General features: G+C 44.3%; 2 protein-coding genes across 2 annotated transcripts in view; one reads left to right on the top strand and one right to left on the bottom strand.

Moving 5' to 3' along the window:
• The window catches only part of MRPS34 (mitochondrial ribosomal protein S34), a 41,197-nt gene extending 29,327 nt beyond the window's left edge, over positions 1-11,870 (bottom strand). The window contains exon 1 of the mRNA XM_069210564.1: positions 11,553-11,870. Coding sequence (XP_069066665.1) covers positions 11,553-11,870 — 318 coding nt within the window. The remainder of the gene's footprint in view (positions 1-11,552) is intronic.
• Positions 11,871-12,530: 660 nt separating this feature from the next.
• EME2 (essential meiotic structure-specific endonuclease subunit 2) overlaps positions 12,531-15,954 on the top strand; it is a 186,819-nt gene continuing 183,395 nt past the window's right edge. The window contains exon 1 of the mRNA XM_069210563.1: positions 12,531-14,128. Coding sequence (XP_069066664.1) covers positions 13,579-14,128 — 550 coding nt within the window. The 5' untranslated portion in view covers positions 12,531-13,578. The remainder of the gene's footprint in view (positions 14,129-15,954) is intronic.

Raw genomic sequence — 15,954 nt, 5'->3', positions numbered from 1 at the left:
AGAATGAGAAATCCACGCACCGACTTCTGTGCAGGGAAAAGATTGACGCAACTCCGATCTGTGGCTGAAAAATCAACGCATTGCCGGCTTCGCGGCTGAAAATCGACGCTCACTTGCAACGCGGCTGAAAGATCGATGCAAGCGGCTGGAGAAACGACGCGCGGCATCGCTGACAGAGGCTGGTGAGATCGCAACCCGAGCTGCGTGGTTTTCGGATCATTGTGCAGCAGGATTTCTGACGTAAACATCGTTGGGCGTGTAAAAACGACGCAAGGCCTGCCCGGACCCGAGAGTGTGGTTCGAATCAACGCATCGCTCTCCTGCGGAGAGAAGAAAGAACGCATTCCAACTCAACTGAAGGAGAAACGATGCACGGTCTCGCTCGTGAGTGATATTGATGCATTGCAAGCCCTTTTTTATGCACACTTGCTCATGCAGGGTTATTTTTGACGCACCCAGGTACATTTCCACGCTAACAGTGTTAGCAGTGTGTTTAAATTTACATGAAGACTTTTTGGTTTTAAATTGCTAACATGACTTGTGTATTGTGGATTTTTGTCGTTTTGGTCTTGTTTTGTTCAGATAAATATTTTCTATTTTTCTAAACCGGTTTGGTGTCATTTTGTAGTGTTTTCATTGAATTACTGTCTCTTTGGTACAAAAACTTTACACCTAGCACTCTGACATTAAGCCTGTCTGCTCGTGCCAAGCTACCAATGGGGTGAGCGGGGTTAGCTGAGGGTGATTCTCTTTTATCCTGACTAAAGGGAGGGTACTTGCTTGGACAGGGGGTAACCTGACTGCCAACCAAAGACCCCTTTTCAAACAGCCATGTTGTACACCAGTATGGCTGCTGTTTAGCATGGCTAAAAGTTAGTGATGTGCAATGTCACAGAGGAGTAGTATTGTAGAGCAGATTTGTCGGAGAAGAGTTTCATAGAGTGGAGTAAAGGGAGTAGAGTTGGGTAGCAGGGAGTAGAGCTCAGTGGTTCGGTGTCAGAGTGTGTCAGAGTGCAGTGATGTACAGTGGAGTGGGATAGGATAGCGCGAGTTGGAGTGGATTGAGAGTCTGGTGGATTGGATTTGAGTAGAGTAGGTTGGATTGGAGTGGAGTAGCAGGACTGGATGGGGTGCATTGGAGTGTGGTGAGGTGAATTGGGTTGCGGTGAACTGGAGTGAGGTAGATTAGATTGGACTGGGGTGGGAGGTTGAATTTGAGTAATAGGACTGGGATGAGGTGGATTGAATTGGGGTGGATTGGAATGAGGTGGTTTGATGTGGGATGAGGTGGAATGGGGTTGATTATCCTGAACTGGAGTGGGTGGATTTGATTGGAGTGGAGTAGATTGGATTTACTGGATTGGAGTGTGGTGGATTCGGCTAAAGTGGGGTGGATTAGAGTGTGGTGGATTGGACAGGAGTGGAGTGGACTGGGGTGGGGTGGGTTGGAGTGGAGTACACTGAATAGGGCTGATTGGAATGGGGTGGTTTTGGTAGGGGTGGACTGAATGGTGGTCGGGTGGATCTGAGTGGTGAACTGGGGTGGGGTGGACTGGGCTAGATTGGATTGAAGTGGGGTGGACTGGAGTGGAGTGGATTGAATCTCAGTGGGGTGTATTGGATTGGACAGAGGTGAAGTGGAAGGAGTGGGGTGAATTAGATAGAGGCAGCTTGTTTTTGGTGTGGATTGCACTGAGGGCGTGGGGTGGACTGGTTTTGGAGCAGAGTGGGGTGGATTGGAAGGCATGCATTGAAGTGGTGTGGCTTGTACTGGGGTGGGATGGATTTTTGGAGTGGATTGGACTTGAGTGGGGTGAATTGGCTTGGGGTGGATGGACCTGAGTGAGATGGATGGAGTTGGGTGGATGAAGGTGGTTTGGAGGGGTGGATTGGAGTGGACTGGATAGTACTGGTGTGAAGTGGATTGGAGTGGGATGGATTAGAGTTGGGTGGGTGAACTGGGGTGGGGTGGGGTAGATTGAGTTGCAGTGCACTGGATTGGTTTGGCATGGGGTGGAATGGATTGGATAGGACTGGACTGGAGTGGGTTAGACTGGTGTAGGGTGGACTGGATTGGTGTGAGGTGGATTTTAATGAAGGGGGTAGACTAGATTTGGGTGTATTTGATTGGTGTGGGGGGACTGGAGTGGGAGAGAAGGTGGTGGATTGGAGTGGGGTGAAATGGGGTGGTTTGGATTGGGGTGAGGTGGATTGCATTTGAGTGGGGCGATTGGAGTGGGGCAGACTGGAGTGGGGCAGACTGGAGTGGGGCAGACTGGAGTGGGGCAGACTGGAGTGGGGCAGACTGGAGTGGGGCAGACTGGAGTGGGGCAGACTGGAGTGGGGCAGACTGGAGTAGAATGTTTTGGATTGCAGTGGAACAGATTGGGTTGGGGTAGATTGTTTTAGATTCAAGTGGGGCAGATTTGAGTAAGACAGAATGTTTTAGGTTGGAGTGGGTGGATTGTTTTGGATTGGAGTGGGGCAGATTGTTTTGGACTGGAGTGGTGCTGTTTTTTTAAACTGGAGTGGGGAAGATTGTTTTGGATTGGAGTGGGGCAGACTGGAGTGGTGCAGATTGTTCTGGATTGTGGTGGGGCAGATTGGTGTGGTGCAGACTGTTTGGGTTGGGAGTGGGGCAGTTTGCTTTGAAATGAAGTGAGCAAGACTAGAGTGGGGCTATTTGGAGTGGGGCAGGTTGTTTTGGATTGGGATGAGGTAGATTGTTAAAGACTGGCCTGGGACAGATTGTTTGGGATTTGAGTGGGGCAGATTGTTTGGGATTGGAGTGGGGCAGACGGGAGTGGGACAGATTGTTTTGGATTGGAGTGGGACAGATTGGAATGGGGCTGACTGTTTTGGATCGGAGTGAGGCACATTGTTTTGGACTGAAGTGAGGCAGACTTCAGTGGGGCAGATTCTTTGGGATTGGGGTGTGGCAGATTACAGTAGGGCATACTGCTCTGGATTGGAGTGAGGCAGACTGGAATAGGGTAGATTGTTCTGCATTGCAGTGGGGCACATTGTTTTGGATTGGTATGGGGCAATTTGTTTTGGATTGGAGTGGGGTAGATTGGAGTGGGGGTACACTGGAGCAAGGCAGATTGGCTTGGAGTGGGGCAGACTGAAGCGGGCAGATTGTTTTGGATTGGAGTGGTGCAGAATACTTTAGATTACAGTGGGGCAGAATGTTTTGGATTGGAGTGGGCCAAATTGATTTAGATTGGAGTGGTGAAGATTGTTTTGGACTGGAGTAGGGCAGGTTATTTTGAATTGTAGTGGGGAAGATTGTTTTGGATTGCAGAGGGGAAGACTGGAGTGGGGTAGACAGGTTTAGATTGGAGTGAGGCAGATTTGAGTGGTGCAGATTGTTTTGGATTGGAGTGGGGCAGATTGTTTGGATTGCAGTGGGGATGACTGGGTTGGGGTAGATTGTTTTGGATTGCAGTGGGAAAAACTGGAGTGGGGCAGATTGCTTTGGATTGGTGCAGATTGTTTTGGATTGGAGTGGGGCAGATTATTTTGGATTGGAGTGGGGCAAATTGTTTTGAATTGGTGCAGATTGTTTTGGATTGGTGTGGTGCAGCCTGGAGTGGGTCATCTTGCTTTGGATTGCGTGAGGCAGCTTGTTCTGGATTGGAGTGGGGCAGATTGTTTGGGATTGGAGCGGGGCAGATTGTTTGGGATTGGAGCGGGGCAGATTGTTTGGGATTGGAGCGGGCAGCTCGGGTGGGATTGGAGCGGGGCAGATTGTAATGGGGCAGACGTAGTGGGGCAGATTGTTTTGGTTTGCAGAGGAGTAGATTGTTTTAGAATAAAGTGGGGTAGACTGGAGGGGGGAGATTGTTTTGGATAGGAGCAGATTGTTATAGACTGGTGTGGGGCAGATTCTTGTGGATTGCAGTGGGGTAGACTGGAGTGGGGCAGATCGGAGTGGGAGTAGATTGTTCTGGAATGGAGTGGGGCAAATTAGAGTGGGACAGATTGTTTTGGATTGGGGTGGGGCTGATTTTTTTTGGGATTGGTGTGGGCTGGACTGGTTTGGATTGGGGAGGATTGGAGTGGGGTAGAGATTGGGGTGTGCAACACAATTCTGTTGATGTATAATTATGAAAATTACACAGAAGAAAGAAAATGTCACTTTGCAATATTTATAACTAGATGAACTTCATCTGTTGAGAACAGCACCCATGAGGAAAAACAAAACATGAGTTCAAAGTGAGAAATGAAGGCTTGGCAAAGTAATCGAAAAAAGTTAAATATAGAAAATAAAACTTTGCAACTTTGTCCCGCTGGGATTGTTTTTGCCAGCTACTTTTCTTCTGTTTGCAGTCTCTAGAAATTAAAAAGAAGTACCTCAATCACGATGGGAGCAGCAGACAAGCACTGATTAAATTGAATCAATCAGTGCTTGGCTCCTTCTCCACAGACGGGAATGGAAATGATGCTTGTCCTGCAGTGATGAATTCTGAGGCTTTAGAGAAGAGAGCCACGCAAGCCAACAAATAGTAAAGAATGGGCGGGCTCCAAGCCATTTTTAGATAACAACGGAGTCTCGGTGGAGCAGGCTCTCGCAGCCTCTCGCAGCCTCGACCCCAAAAATGATATCTGACACTCCAGGTCGGCCTTTGCATGGCTAACGCCCAGGGCAGAACCAAATTTGGCACCTTTTAATACCCGCTTTTCATCCTAGTTGTAGTCTGTGTCCTAAGATACACAAAGAGCAGACCATAATCTTCTTCACCTTTGCATTCTGGTACTTGTAGTCTCATATTTAGGGTTAGAAGAAAGAAAACTGAAAGTACTAGAATTCAAAGAGAAACAGTAGTACATTTTTTAGAACGTGTTTATATAGCGTAAACTAGGCCCTTTACATGAGCACCAGTTACATTACACAAGGTCAGTTTCAATTTAAGTAAGGGTCATAGTCTCAGAATCACGAGATGCTGAGCTAACACTGGGACTCGAAACTGGTTCTCCAGTTCCAATGCCATAATCCTCTTCCTAAATAAACGTTATAAAATACCAAAAATTGAGTAACAAAGTGGTTTTGTATTTGTAACAATGTAACCACAAATACGTGAGATGCTTCTTGTTTATAAAACAATATTTAGAATTTAGTATTATAGAGGTTCAGCAGCTCCAACTGAGACCTTGCTGTCAGTCTGTCTACTGTCCTCTCCAATATTTTCTTCCTTGCTGTTGTTACTAAATACAACTTGCAGTGAGTGGAGCCTGGGGAGAATTGTATTTAGGGCTTCTCCATTTTCAACTGAATCACCCTCAGCTCAGCTTCTTCCTTGGATTGGAAGCGAGTGTTACGGAGATTGGAGGGCAAAAGGATTTTAAAGGGGTGCTTGTAGCATTTACAGGAAAAAAAGTTTTATTGAACACGATGTGGGCTGAATTGCAGGAGCAATTTGAGAGGGTGAGTGATGAATGATATGCATGGAGCCAGATCTTTGCGCCCCCAGGAATATCAGCACCCTCTGCCTGGGCCCAGCTAGCCCATGCTAAAGGCCGGCCCTGTTGACACTGTCAAATTAGAGCTCTCTCCATTCCTATTTACGTCCCTCTGAAGTGGCAGGAACATAATGCAGCAAGGAATGCATGGAGGCACTTCAATTACCAAAGTATGATGCACGGTACGTACTCACCAAGGGACCAACCGCATCATGTGCCTTCTCTGACAGGGTCACCTCTGATTAAACTAGCTGGTCATAACCACCCGACCAACTCAAATGTAACTAGGAGGCCTGGAACTTCCAGCAGGTCACTCCGCCTCCAGCAAGCCCTGTGACAAACTGCTCCGATTTTCTTGAAACACATAACAAGTAGAAGATTGAAAGGTGCCTTAGGTAAACTAGTTATATTTTCATATTTGCCACCACAAGTAGGAGGTAGTTGCTGGTGAATGCATCTTCCCCAACAGAGACTCGTCCTACCAATGTTTGCACTGAATATATGGCCTTCACAAAAGCCCCGGACTATGGTCAGGCAAAAGAACCTTATCCCTGGTGAAACATTTGGTATTTCTTTCTAAGATGGACCTTACCATGGCTGATGGTGTAGATCGAATTATCTGCCCTGACGGGAAGGAGAGATTGTGTTTTTGGAGAAACTTGCATGGCACCTTCATAGGGTCTAAGACCAAAGGGGAACCAACCAAGTCCGTGACCAGTGGGTTGTCAAACGCACCAGCCACACTCCCAGACTGGGCCTCCTTGAGAATGTTTTCAATGTCTGGGATCAAAAGGTCTGTCTTTTGGTACACAGGCAAAGCAGGCAAGGGAGCAACGCTGGAAGGTCCACGAAAACTGTCCTTAAAACAGTAGTACAATACATGTGCAGCTTAAGTGTGTTTATACCCCTGAAGAAAATGGGAGATACTGCCTTAAGGGGAGGGCCATAATTGTGCTTTGGGAGTCGACTGCTACTTTGGTGCTCTTGAAAACACATACTTTCAAGTAACCTTGGATGCAACATAAGGGGCTCAAATGCTTGTTATTATGGTTTAGGGGGGCAAAGAACCTATTCTGCTCTGTTCACGAGTAGCAACTAAATGTACACCTACACTAAATGCCCAGAGAGGACAATTAAGATGCCAAGTGGCAAAGTACACTCTCGATAACCCAATGGACAAGAGTACGCACACACACAGAGGTTTACAATAGAGCTAGATTTTTCTTTACAGTTTACTTGCCAGCACAGAACATACTTGACCCACTAAAATGGTGAACAATACTGCGGTAGCTGTGCTCTGTGCATAGCTTCCGAAACATGTACTGGCAATAGGTTTTGTCTATGCAAGAACTACTGGCTTTGCCAATGTTTCTTAGCCATGCTTTACAGCAGCAAAGAGTAGAGTAGAGTAGAGTGGAGTAGAGTGGAGTAGAGTGGAGTAGAGTGGAGTAGAGTGGAGTAGCATAGAGCGAAGTGAAATAGAATGGATTAGAGTTTAGTGAGGTAGACTAAATGGTGCCGATTGGAGTGATGTCGAGTGGTGGGTGTGGAGCGGAGTAGAACGGCATTGTGTGAAGTGGGGTAGAGTGGCACTGTGTGGAGTAGTGTGGCGTAGCACAGAGTGGAGTGGCATAGCGTGGAGTGGCCCATTATGCACTAGGATCAAGTGCAGTGGAGTACAGTGGTGTAGAGTGGCGTAGAGGTCAGTGGTAAAGAGTGAGGTAGTGTACAGTGGCATAGAGTGCAGTCGAATAGAATGGTGCAGAGTGTTGTGGTGTAGAGTTAAATGCCGTACAGTAGAGTAGAGTGGTGCAGAAAAGAGTATAGAGATGTAGAGAGCAGTTGCGTAGAGTGGTGTAGAGCAGTATAGAATACAGTCACATAGAGTGCAGTGGTGCAGAGTAAAGTGCAGTGGCTACAGCAGAGTTGTGCAGAGTAGAGTGGCGTAGAGTGCAGTGGCCCAGATTACGGTGGTAGAAAATAGAGCGGCATAAGGTAGTGGTATAAAGTTGCACTGAGTAGTGGCAAAGAGTGCAGTGGCATAGAGTGCAGCTGAGTAGAGTGGTGCAGAGTACAGCGGTGCAGAGCGAAGTGACTAAGTGCAGTGATGTAGACTTGAGTGGTGCAAAGAAGAGTACAGTGTTGTAGGGTAGTGCAGAGTAAAGTGGCGTGGTGTAGTACAATGGCCTAGAGTACAGTGATGTGGTGTTGAGTGCACAGTGCAGAGCAGAGTGTAGTAGAGTGCGGTGGCATAAACTACAGTGGTGCAGAGTACAATATCAGACTTCAATAGCGTAGAATGCAGTGGAATAGAGTGCAGTAGCCTAGAGTAGAGTGGTGCAGAGTAGAATGCAGTAGTGTAGAATGCAGTAGCCTAGAGTAGAGTGATGCAGAGGCATAAAGTGGCATTTTCATCAAATGCAGTGGTATAGAGTACAGTGACAAGGAGTCAACTGGGATGAGTAGAGTGGTGCAGAGTACAGTAGAATGGCTTGAAGTGCAGAGGCATAAAGTGGTGCAGAGCAGAGTGGTGTAAAATTGTGCAGAGTAAAGTGCAATGGTGTAGAATAGGGAGGTGGTAGGTAAAAGAAGCAACATGGAAGGGGGGGCGGGTGTGAGGGAATAGAAGCCACATGCATAAGGATATGGGAGACAGACTAAAAGATTTAAAATATGGTAAATAATTGTATTTTTAAATGACAGCAATCATTAATGTCTTATTCTGGAGCATGTTCCCTCTTTATGAAAGGACTGTGCAAGGGAAGGCTAAAACTTGGAGTAATGAAGATAATTGGTAGTTAATGATGCCACTTTGAATGCACAAGAAAGGAGGTGGCATAACAAATTTGGGGAATTCTTAAAACATAATTATTTCTCCTGACCTATAGATCTTGATATACCTGTCTTACTGTAAAGGCTCTATGAATCTTTCCTAATGACAGTAAAACTAAAGAAGGGCTGATACCATTTTTGTTACAGAACTCAGCCAGAGGAAGCTTATCCCACTTTAAAAAGAGCAAGATGAAACACAGTAGTTTACAAAGCAAGTCGGGTGAGGTACTGAGCAAAACAACTTGATACTGAAGATTATCTTACTTTTAAATAATCAGAGCTACCACTAGGGGCTTTGCCTCCAAAAGAAGCTAAAGAGACTAAGAGAAACTTCAGAGTTAACAAACCTTTCCTTAGCAAAACAAAACAAGCATTTGCAGTAGAACAGGTCTCGCATTTTATTGAGTTAGAGCTATTGACATTGTAAATTCAGAACTGGACTTTTCTTGCCACATAAATTGGTCAACCCTGCCTCGTGATTTTGTCTTTTCTTGCCATGTTTTAGTGGTTACCTGCGGCTAATGACATCGCCCTTGAGAAGAGACGAGAAGATGATTGAACTACCTCGCGTTGTGTAAACGTCTGAACAGAAATTGAAAAATAAGGCTGGAAAAGTATTTTCTTTTTATTTTAGCAGTATGCAAAGTCTTGCAAGCATTCTTGCCTGGCATCTCAAGGAGCAGAGCAGCCTGAGAAAAAGTATGGCCCCCATAAAAGGAGATAAGCAATGCCCTGTGTGTGATGTTGTGAGTGTTGGCAGGGAGGGGCCCTGGAGAGAGAGGCTCTCTGCAATGAGATGTGAGGCTAAGCAAGTTTCATATCATTGCTTCTAGGTTTAGCTACATTCTACTAGAATGGACATATTGTGGCTTTCGTGAGCAGTAAGCTAAACGACCAGGTGTTTCTTTGGTAAAATAAGCTTATTTTAGGAGCCAGAGGTAAAACAAGGACAGCACTGGAATAAAGCCAGGGACATGGGAGGAACGGAATGCTGCAATATAACACTGGCAGCGACTAGCCTAAAACACCCATAGTGAAAGGAGAGCCCCAAAGAAATGACAAAATAGTTTGTCACCGCAACAGACAAAGAAACCAAAGTAGAATAATACAGTAGTTGGTCACTGCTCTGAAACAGAAAAAGAAGGGAGAAAAAGGTAGAACTGACCAATAGCAAGCAAGAATTTTTAAAGGACATTGCAACCAACAAATTAAATTGCTTCAAGCAATAATAAGTATAGTAAAAGTATAAACGGGGTCGAACGCTTACGCTCAACCTAAAAAAAAAACACTTTGTGTGAGACCAGTCGGTCTCATTGTTTAAGAGAGCTCTAAAAACGATGCTGGAATAGAAGAGGAATTTGTTTGAAAGGCAGAAATCGGGGTGAGAGAGCGTAGTTTAAACATTACCTATTCTAGATGTGAAATGCTTATATTTAACAATGCTGCATTAATAATATTATTCATTGAAACGTATTTAAACGTGGAGAATTTTTCACATGCATAAACTAATGTCGACTGTAAGAAATAATTGTTTGTATTATGCCTAACTGAAAACATTAACACGTATAAAAACTGCATTCTATTAAAATTCATACATCTTAAGTTAGCGTGAGTCGAAAACTAGATGTGTAGCTCTCATATTAAAGCGTATTTTTCTGTTTCTCCAGTGTGCTGACTTGCAAAAGGCCATGACCCAGCAATTGTTCTTTCTTCACTTATTTGCAACAATGCAAATTTTTCTCATCTGCATGCTAGCAGCTTTTAGTATAAAAATTATGGACTTCGCAACAAACATGGACACTTTCACGGACATTAAATCGCGGAGAAGAGAAATCTTGACCCGAAGTGTGTGCCAGAAAATGAAGTAACCCCGGATATGCCACCTACGAAATACGTCAATTATGAAGACCAATTAAAGTGTAGAGAATTATCACAAAATGACAGATGCATTACTTAATGTATAATTTGATAGGTTACAGATAGTGGGGTATAGTGACTGTCCAATAGAATTTTGGGGGAATGTATTTCGAAAAAGGGATTAAAAACTCATGACACAAGAGACAAAGAGCATTAGGTAGGGAACAATATCGATTGCATCCAGAAACTCTGTCACTCTATTTGGCGATTTGAGACTTAGACAAAACCATCCTCACCCATAGACTGCCCCATTACACTTTCTTCCTTATGAGGGAAGTGTCCCTTGCCCTTAACTTAGATAGACTGACGGTGATCTAACTGATGTCCTGAAGACGAAGACTGATCCTGTATGCTGACCTATTCCGAGGAGGGTAATTATACTGTTGCTAATGGAAATTCATTTATTTTGCCTTTTCTTTCTAGGTACCAACTGCTGTGTTTTTTTTATTAGAGACCTTAGTTAGACGTTTTCCAAATTGATGTTCTAAATTGTTTTGCATGAAGCCCAACATGCTAATGCTAATTAGTGGTTAGATGAGGTGTTCATCTTGACGGACGTGACTGACGTAGTGCTATGCTGAACCAAGACCTTTAGTAGGTTCTATGTATTTTGATTGGCTTATCTTCATATAATTATCTTATGTTTCTGATCTTTGCATTGTCGAAAACTTATCATAGTTGCCACCTTGTGATTATGCTCTTTTGCTTCTTGGTTTTGAGATTAATACATTTGCTATTAGACTGTAATCAATAGGGAATAAAATTCACAAAACTCCATTAAGGTGTGGTTATTCATGACAGAAAGGTCATGGTTGCGCCGAAGGTTTATTGATGTCTAAAGTGAAATCTATTGTGGTGATATATGTTGACAATGTTATTGACATATTGATCAGTTATCTCGTCTTACGGTTCATCGGCCTAAAACGAGTCCTGATGTGTATAAATTAACATAGACGGACGCGTTAACAGTTCCTCTCCTCCTTTTCACATATAATGTACGAAGCAACCTTAGAGACATCAAAATGCTGCTCCAATAGCTCTAAAAGTCACGAGATTATTTTATTACAATGAACTATAGTTTTATTTATTTTACATGTTTGTATAAGTAAGTTTACCAATGCCACTTATTGTGTTATCTTTGATGTCAAAGACTGCGAGACATCACTTACTGGAATGTCTTCAAATGTGCTCTAAATAAGCTCTCACTTTATATCTCACCCTTACTGATTTTCAGAACTTGAGAGGTGTCAAAAGCAAGCAGTGCTGTAAAAAATAAACAAAGGCGTACGCTTAAGGCAGATCACCGAGCAACTGCGGTAAGTGCATTTGAACGTACTCACCTCGGCAGTGTAGTCCACCTTCACCTTCGTGATGGTCCAGTAGCAAGGGTCTTCGCTGCTCTGCAGCCACGACTTGCGGGTCACCATCCGCCCAATGCCGAAGTGCCGCAGACCGCTCAGCAGGGAGAAAAGGCGGCTCTCGTTGCGAACGTCCTCCCAAGCCAGCACGGGTAGCCGTTTCCCAGTGAAGGGTCGGGTCATGGTTTGGTAATCCAAGGCATAGCGCTGCGAATCACGCGGCCGATTCTTAAGAGCCCGATATTCGCGAACCTTGCGAGCCATCTCGGCAATCAGCCGCAAGCGCTTCTTCCGAGCCATCGCTAAAGCGAAAAGTGCACGGAGGCACGATCAGTAAATACTAGGATAAGCCTGAAGATGGGCGTTGACGGTCGCGCTGAAGCTTACACTAAATAACCCGATGTATAGATTTTACTATGATCCGACACAGGACAACGTCGTATGTAATGGTAGGGACGTTCCATACGGACCTATTGCTGAAGGGCTGCACGACCAAGGGACCTCCGCCTATGGGTTGAAAAGCATGCTGTTAGTGGGAGCAGCCATTGTAAGGTCATTAGGGACAGTGCATCCGCGTATAGACCGACTGTGAAACGGAGGCTCTAGGTCGCTAAGGACTTGTTCTCCCAAGTGAAACATCACGGATAATAAAATATAATTTACTAGTATGTCCACTTTATTTCCCGCCTGGAAGCACACGTTTTTCTGCCACAGTTTAGTAGTTTTGCACTTTGTCAAATAATATAGCACCTTCAAAACACGAACCGAGTAGCCATCTTGGAATGGGGAAACTGAGCCTACGGCATCCCTTACTTTTAGAGAACTATTTCTCATGACGTATAATGGTATACAAACCCCCCCTGTTTTTGAGTTTCAAATACGTTTTCCTCGATTGCAGAGGAAACGTGGACACTGGGATTCGATGCAGAGAAGCGAGCAACACGAACTCGGGACAACGGAATAGGAGGAGGCTGCAGTTTGCATAGAGAGCGGAAAGGGTGGAAATCAACGGAAGTGTGTTTTTTTTGTTGTTGGTTGAATTGAAGTGACACTGCCTGAGCCAGGAGCGTAGACATCAAACTACTTTGTTCACCCGGAAAAACAGATACTTAGAATAATTAGGTCATGAACACATTAAACCTTTTATTTGTATGATAGATGAGGAGCATCACTAGAAAATCTCAAAATTTAAACTTCATTCTTAAAAGTCACCTTGTTTCTTTTTGATGTGGTGGTAAAATGCAACATCCATGTTTTTGGAAAAGGGAATTATGTTTTCGACCTTAACAGTCTAGTGCAGGGGACAAAATATCAAATGGTGTTATTTGCCCCCAACATTTGGGACACACTATTAAATCTGTCAGAATTGCACTGTTCATGTGCACGAGAATGCACTACACACTAGTGCTTTCAGGGGATCTTGAAGTTTACGCCAGGCACCCCTGTTTGTAACTTCTCAGGCCTCACCGGTGGTGAAATCTCGAGTCTCCTTTTTGGGCCCAAACGTACTTTTTTAGACTGGCCCATTTTCAGTGGCAGTAAGTGAGAGGCGTATCTTCCATGGAGTTTTTTCTCTCTCTCTCAGTGAGCCTGCTTTTCAATAGACTTGGCTTGACTATGATTCAGTGGTAAAATACAATCTCTAGTATTTCAAAATGGAAGTTGCTTGTAAGTGCCTCTTATTTCTAATTTCTTTTCCCAAACCTACACTTTATAACCCTATATCTTACATAGTGATCACTGTAATGTGTATTTTTTCTAGCAACTGTATATGAAATTAGTGATAGATTTTGAAAAAAAGCATTGTAAACTAACTTATCTTACTGATTCTAGAAAATTATGCCATATTATAGCTGCATAGCTATAGGTGGATGCTTATGTATTAGCTGAGACCAGGATAATAAAACCGTTTTTCCAGTAATAAGAAACTCGGAATGTCACAGGAATATTTTTGTTTGTCTAATATATAAATTAGTGGGGTAGATCTAAGGACATTTTTGAATAGGTCATGGAACAAGAATCCAAAGAAAATGGGATTTCTCCAAGTGCCAGTTCAAAAACAATGTGCAGCTCCTTGAAGGAGACTTCCATTAGAAGGGCCTGCACCTGGGAAATTTCTGATTCTGAAAGTGACATTGAGACAGTAATCGAGGACATCAGCACTGGAGCATATTCAAACCCTTGTGCAATCAACACCACAATTGGTAATCAGCAATGCTCGTTCTTTGGAGGAGAACCTCCTGTTCTGGCTCAACCTCTTCCTACTCCGTCTCTTAGCAGCCCAGCAAAAAAAGTAAGAAAGAATCAGAGCCCAAAAGAGCTGGAGTCCAGCATGGTTCAGACAGAGGCACGAAAACAGGGAAGAGAAACCAAAAGGTTGGAGATAAAGCAAGCAAAAGAGTTGGTGCGACTGGAGCGGGAAAATAAAAGATTGGAGAAGGGGCGTCAGAAAGAACATGAGCAGCAAGAGAGACAGAGCAGAAAGGACATGTCTGATGCCATTAAGTTCCTGCGACCAGATCAGTGCATGAAGCACATGAGCATCTGTGTGGACACAGGTAGGGACACTTGGGAATGACAGTGGGATTCCTGACCAAGACCAATCTAAAGAATGTGTTAGAAGGATTGCGTTTATTGTTATTATTTTCAGGAAGGGGGGGGAATATAGAGGCTGTTCTCGTTCACAATACCTATTTAGGGTAAAGGCAAAGTGGAATTTTACTGAATGCACGTTCTTGCTTAGTGATTTGCCTATTCCATAACCAGTAAGAGTGTATATTCATACTGAGTGAAGGGTTTCTGAATTTAGAACTATAGAATTGTAGACTTGACTCTGCCTACACACATTATTTAGGACATTGACCTGTTTGTTAAGTGAAGATAAAACCTATTGATATATGTAATACTGATAATCTATACATTAGCTTCTCACGTTAAAAGTAATTCTTAATTCCACATACTCCAAAATTTCATCGTGCTGTGGTGCATGCAAAGGGAGGTGCTGAGGTCACATATGCCAAATAAACATTTTAGATGGGGACCTGAAACTCTAGCACCATGTCTAGATTTAGGAAATAACACCCACGCATGGATTTCAAATATTTTAATCAACACACACAGAATTTGCCTTCAGAGTGAGCACCTGTTGTAGGTGTCAAATTGAGATTGGTTTATTTCAAGTGTTTTGTTGGTGCCTACCAGGGGCGGCTCCTCCATTTGGGCAGCTTTACAATAGCACTCTTGCCTAAAACACTTCTAACTACTCAGGTAAATGTCAGTTTAAATCTTTATTGTTTGTTTTATTAGAGTCTTTACACTGAAATCAGAACTGCATAATCAAACATTGACACAGCATGGGATCATATTGGTTACGTGTATATAAAACCTATTTAGCTTGAAACCAGTTGAGATAAGTGATACTGATCATCTATCTATACATTATATTGTTTTGTAAAAAATAATTCATAATGCCACTTTTCCAAAAACTAGAGCCCCGTAGGGGCATGATCTTTGTTGCCCATGTGATCATTAAAGAAGAAAAATATGTATTTTTTTTCTCTTTCTTCAATCAATCAAAACATTTATTAAGTGTGCTATTCACCCGGTAGGGTCTCTAGGCGCTGTGGGGGGGGGGGGGGAGGAGAGAAAAGGGGGAGGGGATGCCGATTACTGTTCGAAAAGCCATGTCTTGAGGTGTTTTCTGAAGGTCAGGAGGTCTTGGGTCTTGTGTAGGTTGGTGGGGAGGGAGTTCCAGGTCTTGGAGGCAAGGTAGGAGAAGGATCTGGCTCTGGAGGTGGTGCGAAGGATGCAGGGGACTGTGGCGAGGGCGAGGTCCGCCGATCGGAGGAGACGAGTGGGTGTGTGGAAGTTCACTCTTTCGTTGAGGTAGACTGGTCCAGTGTTTTGGAGGGATTTGTGCGAGTGGATGAGTATTTTGAAAATGATCCTTTTGCTGATGGGTAGCCAGTGAAGGAGTCTGAGGTGGGCGGAGATGTGTTTGTGGCGTGGGAGGTTCAGGATGAGCCGTGCGGCTGCGTTCTGGATCCGCTGGAGTTTCTGTTGAAGCTTGACTGGGGTACCAGCGTAGTTTTTGTTTTATTTTTCATCTGCTGGCGCAGCCAACAGTGCAGAGAGGGGCGGGTTGAGACACGGGAGGTGGAAGGAGGAGAGAGAGCACCTAAGTGCGCATGTGTTTTGGCCATCCTGTCTCAGGCTGGCCAGCACACATGTACACTTAGGTTTTTCCAGGCCTGCTGTTCAGCACAGATGGTCTGGAAAAACTGTACAGACCCCAGGGCTGTGTCTGAGCGACAGTCTGAGCCGCTCAGACCAATCCTGACGCTGCTTTCATGCTATGTTTAACATGAAAGCAGCTCCAGGATTG

This window comes from Pleurodeles waltl, chromosome 10 (genome assembly GCF_031143425.1).
Source record: "Pleurodeles waltl isolate 20211129_DDA chromosome 10, aPleWal1.hap1.20221129, whole genome shotgun sequence".
NCBI classification, from domain to species: domain Eukaryota; kingdom Metazoa; phylum Chordata; class Amphibia; order Caudata; family Salamandridae; genus Pleurodeles; species Pleurodeles waltl.
The sequence above is the reverse complement of the archived record's forward strand: the minus strand, read 5'-3'. Positions and strand labels throughout refer to the sequence as shown.